Below are 12,069 nucleotides of genomic sequence, written 5' to 3' on the forward strand. Positions count from 1 at the left end.
GGCAGCCTACTGACAGAAGACTTTTGCAAATGATATATCCAACAAGGGGTTAATATCCAAAATATATATAAAGAATTTAGACAACTTAACACACCAAAAAACTCAAATAACCCAATGAAAAATGGGCTGGGGACTTGAACAGACATTTTTCCAAAGACATGCAGATGCCCAACAGATGTATGAAGAGATGTTCAACATCACTCATCATTAGGGAAATGCAGATCAAAACCACAGTGAGTTACCACCTCACACCTGGCAGAATGGCTAAAATCAACAACACAAGAAACAACAGTTGTTGGCGAGGATACGGAGGAAAAAGAACCTTGTGCGCTGCTGGTGGGGTTGCAAACTGGTGCAGCCACTCTGGACAGTATGGAGGTTCCTCAGGAGATTAAAAATAAAATTACCATATGACTCAGTAATTGTTCTACTGAGTACTTACGCATAGAAAATAGAAATTCCTTTAAAGAAGATCTATAAATGGTCAATAAAGATACAAAAAGATGCTCCACATCATTAGTCCTTCGGGAAGTACAAATCAAAACCACAATGAGATACCACTAGGATGATTATAATAAAAAAGATGGACAATAACAATTGTTGACAGGGATGTAAAGAAATTGGAACCCTCGTATACTGCTGGCTAAAATATAAAATGGAGGAACCACTTTGAAAGACAGTTTGACAGTTCATCAAAAAGAGATACCATATGACTCAGCGGTTCAATGTCTGGCTCTCTGTATACCCAAAATAATTAAAAACATGTGTCTATACAAAAACTTGTACACAAATGTTCAGAGCAGCATTATTCATAATAGTCAAAAAAGTAGAAACAACCCAAGTGTCCATCAGTTGATGAATGGATGAACAGAATGTGGATATCCAGACAGGATATTATGCAACCACAGATGAAGTACTGAGATACATCTACACACAGGCAAACTTTGAAAATGTGCTAAGGTGAAAGAAATCAGATATAGAAGGTTGTGTGATATTGTAAGTTTCCATTTATGTGGAATGCCAAAATGGGCAAATCCATAGGGACAGGAAGTCGTAAATGTTTGCCAAGGTCCAGGGGGAGGAGGAAGGAATACAGAGTGACTACTAATGAGTATGTGGTTTCTTTTTAGGGCAATGAAAATATTCTGGTAGTGGTGATTGTTCCACAACCTTGTGAATATTCTAAAAATCACTGATTTGTATACTTAAAAAAAAAAAAAAAGCGTTCTCTTTCCAGTGCCTTCTTGCCTCATGAAGATGCAGAGCTGAGTGATTAAATTCAGCCACTCATTTTCTTTCCACTAGGTCCTGGTGCGAGGTGAAAGATCTCTCTGTGTTAAGTCTATATGGGGGTGAGGGGACACACATGGCCGTCGCGTTTTACAAACTTGAGCAGAACACTTCTGTACCTCCTTTGCAGAAAAATTGTTCATGCTTCTGGTCATTTGGATCTGTCTATCGTTACCTGTCTTAATTCCCTGTGGTGTCTGTGTGTTGTGTCTTTGCAGTGCCGATGGGGAAGTGAAGCACTGTGTGATCTACAGCACTGCTCGGGGCTACGGCTTTGCAGAGCCCTACAACCTGTACAGCTCCCTGAAGGAGCTGGTGCTCCATTACCAGCAGACATCCCTCGTTCAGCACAACGACTCCCTCAATGTCAGGCTTGCCTACCCTGTCCACGCACAGATGCCCTCCCTCTGCAGATAAAGAGCGAGTGGGAAGAGAGGTTGCTCTCTAGCATTTTTTCCTACAGTTTTTATTAGACTATGAGGGCATTCTTTCTACGTAGACTGCTTGTTTTGCACAAGAAGTGATTCTGTGAATGTGGAGAGGCCGAGCAGCAGCCGGCCAGGTTTGGGGCACAAGAGGCCTGAGGTTCTCTGAGACTCAGCTGTGCCGCTGCACTGACATAGGAAGCCGGAAGCAGATGATGTTTTCTGGGAAAGTCTGTTTCATTGGGTTTTTGTTTTGTTTAGCCAGGCACCCTCAACAGAACATGTTAGGCTTGATGGGGTTGGGGTGTTATATCTGGAAATCTCTGAAGAGTCCACGTCCTCTCTTGGTCTTCATTTCTGAGAAGGGGGCAGGGGCATGGCTCTGTGGGGAGTTCTGTTTTGATCTGGCGGTCTCTGTTAACCTCCTCCCAAAACGAAGGCTGTTTTAGTTCTGTGGTAGAATGGCATTTGGTGAAAAAGACAACCAAAGGAAAATGGGGAGGCTTGGGATATTTCATTTAGATAATCTTAGTCAAGGAGTAAAAACACCTTCAACTGAAGGTACTTTATTAACTAACATAAGTTAGGTGTCAACATCTCAGTAGCTCCTCCCTCTAAAGAAGCATTATGTTTAGAAACCAAATTGATCTCAGCAGAACAATGTTTGTTGCCAGACTAATGTCTGATGGAAGAAGACAGCACTAGTATCTGAATGCACACTTCTGTACCAAAACTTGAAAGTGAAAAGAAAACCAGAATTTGTTAGTTTTAGCAAACACTAAAATTGGTCAGTGTAACTCTTTCTGCCCTGCCCGTGTTTCTCAGAGATGAGGAATAGTGTTCTTTTGGGGGGCATGGTGAGTTTTGAATCATAAAATGAAGTTGGTGCTTGTGTGGTGTTTCTTTAGCCTAAAGAATGATCTATTGTTGAAAACCTTTGTAACTTGTTTGTATGAGTAAAGAAAAGGTGCAATCCAGTGCTTTTAGATGGCTTGATATACCAAATAATGATATAGAACAACAGTCTTATATGTGCTTCCCTAAATTTAAAGGCCCTGCAGAAAACAGTAAACATGGTTTAATTTCCCTTCATCCCCGTCCTTTGTGGGGTAGGGCTTAGGGAAGCCACAGGTGGCGAGGGTTGTAGCAGGAAGGGAGCCAGACTCTTGTCAGGGTCCTCAGTAATTCACAGACCCGGAGGCTCTGGTGTCTAGGGTGAGGGTCCTCCACATTACCGGTGTGCTTCCGTGCAGTGGTTTCTGAAACTTTTGTAAAGAGAGGAAATAATGGCTTGGAGTTTAGACTGTTAGTAAAAGCCATATGGAAGTTTTCCTCTTTGCCATTTTTGTGAGCCTGACATTAAGATGATGTGCACAGACTGTCCTCATGCTCCAGTGGCCCGGATTTTAGGCCAGGAATCTTCTGCTCCATGTGGTTTAAGCCTTCCAGCTGAGTGAAGCTAGGCGAGTGGAGTTGGAGGCAGGCCTGTACTCCTACCTCCATCACGCCCCACCCCCATCAGTCAACACTCATTCGGCAAATAGAGTTAAGCTGCCTCTGAGCCAAGGCTGGAACCATAATAGGCTCAGAGTGAGTCAGCTGTTTGAGTCCAAAGCTGTGCAGTCAGGCATCCTGGCTGAACTGGAGAAGCAGCCAGTATCTGCATCTTGGTACATAAGGTTTACAGCTAGGAAAGCTCTGGTGATGGAATGAAAGAAAGAAATCCTGCTTTCCCTGAGCACTTATCTTGGTGACAAGGTCTAGAATGGACCATGATATAAAGATAGATAAAAAATTTTGGAAAAACTTCTAGAGTTACTAACAATGAGGATAGGAAGGAAAGGGCCTTTCTTCGGCTTTTCTTTGGTTCCATTGCAGTTTCAGGATCAGGCAAGGCAGACAGATGAGTCCCTCCCTCCCGTGTCATGTTCTGACTTAAGCCCTTAACTGAAAGCCAGCTGCACATCTCTTCTCCACATTGCCAGGGAAATCTTACTGAGGGTTTTACTGAATAATGTCAGGCTAGTTGCTGCTGGGTGGCCTTAACACCTGGTGTTGAACCTGCTTAAGCAGTTGGATGTTCAAGATTGGGTGCAAAAAATCCCTCCTTTCTGGTATTGAAATTTAGTGTGTTCTGACCCTCTTTTAAAATAAAATGGGGGGGCGCCTGGGTGGCTCAGTGGGTTAAAGCCCCTGTCTTCGGCTCGGGTCATGATCCCAGGGTTCTGGGATCAAGCCCCACATCAGGCTCTCTGCTCAGCAGGGAGCCTGCTTCCTCCTCTCTCTCTCTCTGCCTGCCTCTCTGCTTACTTGTGATCTCTGTCTGTCAAATAAATAAATAAAATCTTTAAAAAAAAATAAAATAAAATGGGAGTAAGGACGCATGCATGTGACATTGAACCATGTGTTGCTTCTTTTCAGGCAGTCACAAGGGTGCATGGGGAGGGAGCTAGCCCCATCTAATACTTACTACACTTACAGATAAGGGCTGGCTTGTGGAGGACTGCTTTTCTTTCTTTTTTTTTTTGGATCCTATATTCCTTCACTTTTTCCTTCCTGTTTTTCATTCTTGAAAATTCACAATTGCTTTTTGGGAAATAAGGCCTAGGGATCATTTGAGAAGTTGGAAAATATCTCTTCTGACTCTTGCCATATGATGTGCTTGATCCTGAGCCAGTGGAAATGGCATAGGGACCAGTCTGCTAACCACATGGAGGGGGAGTATGCAGCTCCTATACTTCATGGCCTTGGCGGCCTTCATCTGAGCCTAGCTCTGTGTCCTGTCCCATGATTTGGGCCCTGGGACTCTCTCTCTTGGCATCCTAACTGCAGCCTCACTGAAGCAGAGTAAAGAGACAGACTAAGACCAGAGGGGCTCACTGTTTTTCTGGCTAGGACAGCCAGCCACCAGCATGGAAGCAGCTTGAGGCTGGCTGAACACAGGTCCTACACCCAAATTTTCCAGGTGGAGATTTCATCAGAGAACAGTGGTCTCTGTCTCTTCCTGATCATAGATGGTAAATCATGGCCAGGACTCAGGATTGTATAGGCTGTGTCCTTACCACTGATTTGGCCAAGGTTGGGGACTTCCTACTCCATCTCCAAGCCGATGGGACCTCCCACTTACTCTGGACCTCATGTGCTCTAAAGAAGCATTGATAGCCAATGTGATGTCTTCCATAGGTCTCTTCTTGCTGCAAGGAACCAGCCTCATGGGTCCTCTTGGCCAAGAATTGCATCTGGACAATTCCTGGTTTTCAAGGTGGTCTCTGTTGCCAGTTAAGACTCCAGAGCTGGGCTCTTTGCTGTCAACTGCTCATTCTTGCTCTAGCTCTAGCCACCTGTGACAAACAACCTTGTTTCCTTATAAATTCCAGCATGTGACTTTGGTGCCCTGTTGTTACTTGTGAAAAACTATTCTTCTGTTGTCTTTGATGTAGTCAAAAAAAAAACAAAAACAAAAACAAAAAAAAAAAACCCATGTAGTTTACGTAAAAATATCTGATTCACAAAGAAGCCAACTATATGTCTTGTGTTGGGACAGTTCATAATGTAGTTCCTAGACCACTTTTGCAAATTGTTCTTGTCACCAGATGTGTTCAGACATTGCTGTGCAGTTGTGGGGTGGGGGGGGAGGGAAGTGGGAGATAATTTTTTGGTCTTTTGTTTTTTTTATCTTCCCCAAGAGGGGACAGTCTGGCCAACTTGCTCCAGTAATGCAATAAAGACATTGCAATAAAGCACCTTTTTGTCCTCATGCTATAGAGGGGTTGGGCTGGGGGTGGGCGGCAAGAAGAGGATTAGGATATTGAAAGCCCTGAAACTCCCAAACCTTCTCTCCCATGAGCACCAAAAGATTGGTCCTGGGGCTGAACTGGGTCCACTAAGCTCTTCCCCTGAGCAAGAGAAGCTGACCCCAATGGGCATGATGCCAGCATTTCATCCATCCAGCACAGGACACAGTGAGACTCAGAAACCAGTCCTGAGAAAGTTAAATCTGAGAGCTGTTTCCTCCTCACCCCATTCTGAAGTATTAGAAAGCCCAGTTTACTGATTCTCATCACATCTTTCGGCCTGGAAATAAAAGTGTTTCCACAGTCTATTTTTTGGGGGCAGGGAAGATGTTTGTTGCCCTAGGCCCTTGTCACCCTCCTGCCACAGCACTTTAAGGTTTCTGTATGGTAGACCATAATTAACAAAGCGTGACCACCTCTTTGCACAAGACAGTGGAGTTCCTGTGTACTCTTAGGCCCCACCCAGGTGTGTAGTGAATTCTACATCAGACTGGGTAGGGGATAGTCCACTGCTCTAAATTATCTTGCCTATATCCTCTCACCCCACTCCTAAGAATTATAGAGACTTCCCCACATCCCAAGAATTGTTCCACTCTGCGCAGTATGCTCAAATTCCTGTCTCCAGCCCAGACTTGTCTTCCAAACTCCACCTGTCAGCTGGATAGCTCCACTGGGGCCTTGAACGTCCCACAGGCACTACAAACTTTCTGTTTACAGAGAAAACATGCTTGGCTGTGAATTCTCTTCCTTTTCTACCACCAAACCTACAAACCTGCCTATGTCCACATGATTCCTCTGCCTCTCACCTGTTAAATTACAGAAGTTAGCCCTCCTCCAACTAAAAGCCAACCTTTCCACAGGTTGTATAATTTTGGATTCTATTTTCTCCCTCCTTCTCAGGAATTTCACATGATTAGTTGTCAATTCTTTCACTGTTGTTTTCTCTCAACCAGATCATCCATTGACATTTAAACATGGTTGAGTGTGTCTCACTCCACTTCCTAACCTCTACTGAATCCTATATCCCTTTATCTCTTTGCCCTACTTCAAAGACAAACTTTTTACAAAACTGTCTAAATTTGTCTCTATTTTCTCTCCACCATTTCAGTACAGGTTCCACCACCAGCTGAAACTGCTCTCCTTGAGGTCTTCAGTAACCATCATCATTGACTACTTGCCATGAACAACTGCCCCCGCCCCTCCAGAACTCGATGATGACTCAGCATCTAGTTTTCCTCCTAGATCTTTGATTGTTCCTTTTAATTCTCTTGGACGACTCTGGCTGCCTTCTCACTTACGTCTTTTTCCCTGGCAGTTTTTTCCATATCCATGATACCATGTACCATCTTTAGGCCATTTATGTCTGCCTGTGTTTCTCCGGCACAACCCTCTATCAGGAGGTACCTCTCAGCATATTGAACGTGGGGTCACCAGTCCAGGTTCTCCTCCATTATTTCACATTTCAGTGGTGGAAATATATACCTCATTTGGTTACATAAGTCAGGAAAGCAGTCATCATCCTTGAGACCTTCCTGTATTTCAGGTCGGCATAATACACACCACCAACCTATATCAAGTTTTCTTTCTGAATGTCAAAGACATCACTTCTCCCCAACTTCATTTCTTCACTACTCTAACCTTAATACTGGAAGGGCCTCCCTTCTTCCATAGTTGCCCCCCTCAAACCCATTCTCATAACCAGTTATCTTTTAAGAAATACGAAGCTGGGGGGTGCCTGGGTTGCTTAGTCATTAAGCGTCTGCCTTCAGCTCAGGTCATGATCCCAGGATCCTGGGATGGAGCCTTGCATCCGGCTCCCTGCTCGGCAGGAAGCCTGCTTCTCCCTCTCCCACTCCCCTTGCTTGTGTTCCCTCTCTTGCTGTCTCTGTCAAATAAAATCATGAAAAAAATACAAATCTGTACCTGTGTAAAACCATTAACTTTCAATCACTCTTAGGGTAAATTACAAAATTCTTAAAGTGGTTTGGTTTCTCTCAAGTTTAGGATCTCATCCCCTACTTGAATTACTCTTCCCTGGATCCTTCCCTTCAGCCAGTCCCAATGTCTTGGGTTTTTCTTCTGCACATATTCTCTGTACAACTGCCATCTATTCCTGTGGCCTTACCCATATTTGCTGATGGCTGCCAAATCTGCGTCCGGCTCCTACTCCTTCTGTCCTCAAGGCTGTCCTAGTTCAGTCCACTAGAATGGATCATTACACCATTTTCTCTCTGGTCTGCGTATTCCACTAGGGCCTCTTTACACTGCAGCCAGTGTCTTCCTAAACCATAAATGTTGATTATACCACTTCCCTGCAGTTACCTTTCAGAGCTCCTCACTCCCCTCAGGCTAATGTGGTGGTGTTTCTCAAAGGAACACCACTGGCACTTGGGACAGCTGCCCTATGCATTACAGGATGCTTAGCATCTCTGTGTCTTCTCCTTCCCTCACCCGCCATTTCCAACCCCCTAAGGGGGCAGTTCTTTTCTCACAGGAACTGTTGCAAGATGTGCCTGCCCCACTTCCTTCACCTTTGCTATGGCGCCGTTAACCAGATCCTGATACATGTGGGAGGTTCCCTCAGACAACCAGTTACCTGTGTTCCCAGCATCCGGTACAGGCTGGCCGAGGTCTGCTGCCAGTGAATGATTGAAGGGAAGAAATGAGTTCAAAAAGGAACTGAAGGCTAAGGGGCAGACAAGCTACTTGTGGGCTCTGGCACCATGGGAGGGTATGCCCTCCGGCGGCCACAGCCTTCACCATGCCGGTTACAGAGGCTGTGGGTTGCAGGAGGCAGCAGCCAATGGTCCTGAGCCGCCCCCCCGCCCGGCGAGTCTCCAGGCCTCTGGATGACTCTTCTTCAAATCTAAGCATTGGATTATGGGACAGTCTGTACAAGACCAGAGTCTGAAAAGTCCTGCTTCACCATGGAGGTAGGTGCCCCACCGCCCTACTCGCAGCTCCTACTCTGTGATGCCATCTCCTGACTCCTCCGACACAATGGTCCCATAGGTCACAGGTGTCCTCCCCACTCCCACACCACCCACTCACCCATCTGCCAAGTGTAGTACTACTCACTGGGGGCTGCCCACCTCAGTAATGTCCACCTGCAGCAGTTAGGCCTGCCTGACAAAAGCCCAAACTGCCTGACAAAAGCCCAGGAGGGACTCGCTACAAACATTAAGGCATTAAGGCAATTCTGCATTTTCATCTTAAGTGGGCCTTCAACATTTTAACAACTTCTCCATCCATTTCAAAACTCTTCCCTCTCTTGGATTTTGGGACTCTTCTAGCTGCTGCTTCTAAGTCTTCTTCCTTTGATTTAAATGCTAATGCTCCACAATGTACAACTATCGTTATAGATGGTTCTCAAATTTCTATCTTCAGTCTAGATTTTCCTATTGAGTTCCAGGCCCATGCATCCAGTTACCTTCTGGATGTCCAACAAGTACCTCAAATATATCCCAAGTTTAACTCTTCACCCCCTTCCATCTTTTTTCCTCCTCATTTTCCGGCTGTGAAGCACTCCAAGTAAGAGGATAAAGGTGGTTTCTGGAGTCAAGAGAGACCTAGGTTCTAATCCTAGTTCGGCCCAAGCTATGTTACTATCTGAAAACCCAAGTTTCCCTCCTCTATAAAGCAGAGATACTATGCTATGTGGCCTTCTGTGATTCCCCATCACCTACAGAAAGTCTATACTCCTGAAGTATCTTTATGGCGCCTGCCTGCCTAACTCACTAGACCCGTTTCCGCTTTGGTTTCTGTTCCTTGAATATACCAGGTATACGGTGAGTGCTATGCTCTTTGCCTGGACACTCGTCCTAATCCCACTCTTCTAACCCAGTAAACTGCTACCTGTCATCTGTTCTTCAGGTTTGAGCTCAGATGTCCTAGTTTCTGAGAAGCCAAGTTGGACTAGGCAACCCTCCCCTGACAGTGGAAAGTGTGTTATTTACCACTATATTCCCAGCAGCAACATAGACCTTGAGTTACATTTGTGTTGACTGAAAGAAAGCAAAAGACAAAGACGGTTTCCAAGAGCATGTATTACACAGGTCTGAGTGCAAGAAACAGTAAACAACTGCTATGTTTGCTTTAAAAGCTCATCAGGTACCAGTGCCAGGTCCTGATGCTTTTGAGGGCCCCCTGGGTCTTGGCCCCTCTGGAGTAGACTGGGCCCAGGCTCCTGGGTGAGGGGGCAGCTTCTGCATGGAACGTCCTGCCTCCTGTCACCTGAGGCATCAGGCACTTTGGTGATGCCCAGGGCTGGCTCCTCTTTCTCTCTCTGTGCACACTCGGGCTCCCATAGCCGGCTTTGGTGGGGAAACTCACAAGGTGGATGGACCGGCCCGGGGGCACCAGGTGGCCATGACTTCCCCTCCTGTCTGGGAGACAGGTTCTCAGGGTGGGCTGGAGTTATCGTTTCCAAATCCTGAGAGCTGGCCATCCCACCTTCCATTGTTGCCTTTCTGCTTGGTGATGCCCTGTCTGGACCCTCAATAAAAAATTTCCAAGACCATGGGCCTGGCTCTCCAGAGGTGGAGGAGGCAGCAGAACGACTGGTGGGGACAGGTCCTGAAGAGCTGGGACAAAGTGCTGTTAGTGCCTGGGTGTGGAAGTGCTGGGCCTTCCAGCAGCCTTCAGGAGGGATGGGGTCAGGGGGTCCAGCCTCACCTAGGCTGGCGGCCGCTGATGAGGAGCTGGCAGCCTCCTCAAAGGCTTGTGGGATCCCAAGCTCCCTCTGGGGAACACTAGGGCCTTCCATTCTGGGAGACTTCAGTGTGACCTCTGTCAAGAGACCTGAGACCACTGGGCCCTGACTCTTGGGGTCCCTAGACAAGAAGGCATCCTCTTCCTCACCCTCTCCTGCTCCTGTGAGGGGTGGGGCCCGGCCCACTTCCGGGGTTGGTGCCAAGTTTGGCTCCCGTACACCTTGGCTATTCTCAGGTCCCTCCTCGGCGTCATCCTCTGAGGAGTCAACCTCACGGATGGCTTCTTGCTTCTGCAGTGACTCTCGCCGTTCAGCCCGGTCCTGTCGGAGGGTGCCTAGGGCCCATGAAGGAGAAGGCTGCAGCACGCCCTTCCCAGACAGTACACTCCTGGTCCCGACCACCTCTAGAGGGCTGACTTCCCTGGGTGGCAGTTCCTTCTTCAGCTCGGGGTGGGGCAGGTCAAGGCTATGCTTTCGAGAAGTGGCTAGTTTCTTCTCAGAAGCAGCAAGTGCTGCTGCCAGTTTCTCGGCTGATTGTACTCTCTTTAGCAGCGGTGAGCGGGGCGGCTCTGCACTCTTGGGCCGTGAGAGTTGCCTGCCCAGAGGAGGTGACAAGTGAAGCTTGGCGGGGAAGGCCTGGGCTCCATGGCCAGACAGGGGTGATGGGGAGCGCTGGGGTGAAGCTGCTGGTGGTGGGGAAGGGGTGTGGGCCAGTGGTGACAGTGGGATGCTGCCGGCTGACTTGCGCCGCGGAGAGCGGTACTGGCGCTGGAGCTTGGGTGCCAGGCCGTGCAGGGAGCTGGGCCGTGTGTGTCCAGAGCCGGCTGGAGAACTGGGCACACTGGAGCTGGGGGAGCTGCTCTGTGACGAATTCCCTCCCACTTTGCACACACGGAAAGACACACAGACAAAGGCAGAGCAATGTTAGCCGACAGAAGTGACTGAGGGGGAAGACAGGGTTAGCCCTGGACTTCCCCAAGATCAAGGTGACCCCACCAGTGATCCAGAGCCCAAGCTACAGAAATAAAGTCACTCTTCACCCCCGAACCCTCTTCCCCACCACTGCTGGGTCTATCGGGGGTAGAGTGAATGAGTTTCAGAATGGGGCCGCAGAGAAGCACAGAGGGCCTAGGCTCTTTCCTACCTCCCAGGGGCTGTCTCTGCGATTTGCAGACACCACGTCATACCTGAATGCACAACATCCGGGGTCACCCGGTAGCCCTGAGTGGGAGATCGGGGGGAAAGGCTGTGGCTGTGTGTGGGAGAGCCTGGCCCGCTCTCCCCTGACGATAAGGATCGGTTAAGGGAGGAAAGGCTGCGGCTGGTGTGAAGCAGGGATGCCTGCTTGGTGATCTTCCGGAACAGGGAGCTCCTCTTTCTGCTGCAGAAAAAAGGGTTAAGGGCTGAGTTGGGGCACAGGACATAGCATATATTGGGCCCAGTGGCCAGGACCCCCAGCACATGCTGGCCACCCAGGTGGCTCAGTCTGGCTCACCTTTCTTGGCCATCTTTGCCCCGGCTCCGCTTACTCCTTCGGGCCATCTTGGCCTTGTAGCTGCCCTTCCGAGCTGGCCCCACTTTGATGGATGTGTTCTCCAAGGGCGTTGTTGAAATAGATACCTTGTTTCCGCTCTGAGGAACAGAGCGTGAACCCAAGCTCAGGTAGTGAACATCTCCTTGCTCCCACCCATACCCTCCGGCATGGCAATACCACAGCTCTAGCTTTTGCCCCAGTATTAACAAGTCTGAACCACAGGCCTTTATTCCCTCTTCGCAGATTAGGAAATGGCTCCAACTGGAGCCTGGGCACTTTGGGGTTGTAAAGGTAGAGAAGAGGTTCATCTGTCTT

The 12,069-nt window shown here is 47.9% G+C and overlaps 2 protein-coding genes across 13 annotated transcripts in view; one reads left to right on the top strand and one right to left on the bottom strand.

Annotated features, from left to right (window-relative positions):
* PIK3R3 (phosphoinositide-3-kinase regulatory subunit 3) overlaps positions 1 to 3,865 on the top strand; it is a 121,756-nt gene extending 117,891 nt beyond the window's left edge. For both annotated transcript variants that reach the window (XM_046016273.1, XM_046016281.1), the window contains exon 10: positions 1,509 to 3,865. In XM_046016273.1, the coding sequence (XP_045872229.1) occupies positions 1,509 to 1,707 (199 nt within the window). In that variant the 3' untranslated portion in view covers positions 1,708 to 3,865. The remainder of the gene's footprint in view (positions 1 to 1,508) is intronic.
* Positions 3,866 to 9,536: 5,671 nt separating this feature from the next.
* MAST2 (microtubule associated serine/threonine kinase 2) overlaps positions 9,537 to 12,069 on the bottom strand; it is a 205,928-nt gene continuing 203,395 nt past the window's right edge. For 9 of the 11 annotated variants that reach the window (XM_046010796.1, XM_046010767.1, XM_046010819.1 and 6 more), the window contains 3 exons: positions 11,716 to 11,852; positions 11,408 to 11,601; positions 9,537 to 11,101 (listed from right to left, as the gene is read on the bottom strand). In XM_046010796.1, the coding sequence (XP_045866752.1) occupies positions 9,594 to 11,101; positions 11,408 to 11,601; positions 11,716 to 11,852 (1,839 nt within the window). In that variant the 3' untranslated portion in view covers positions 9,537 to 9,593. The remainder of the gene's footprint in view (positions 11,102 to 11,407; positions 11,602 to 11,715; positions 11,853 to 12,069) is intronic. The other 2 variants (XM_046010828.1, XM_046010759.1) reach the window with 1 other exon arrangement.

The sequence above is a fragment of the Meles meles genome, chromosome 1 (genome assembly GCF_922984935.1).
Source record: "Meles meles chromosome 1, mMelMel3.1 paternal haplotype, whole genome shotgun sequence".
Taxonomy (NCBI): domain Eukaryota; kingdom Metazoa; phylum Chordata; class Mammalia; order Carnivora; family Mustelidae; genus Meles; species Meles meles.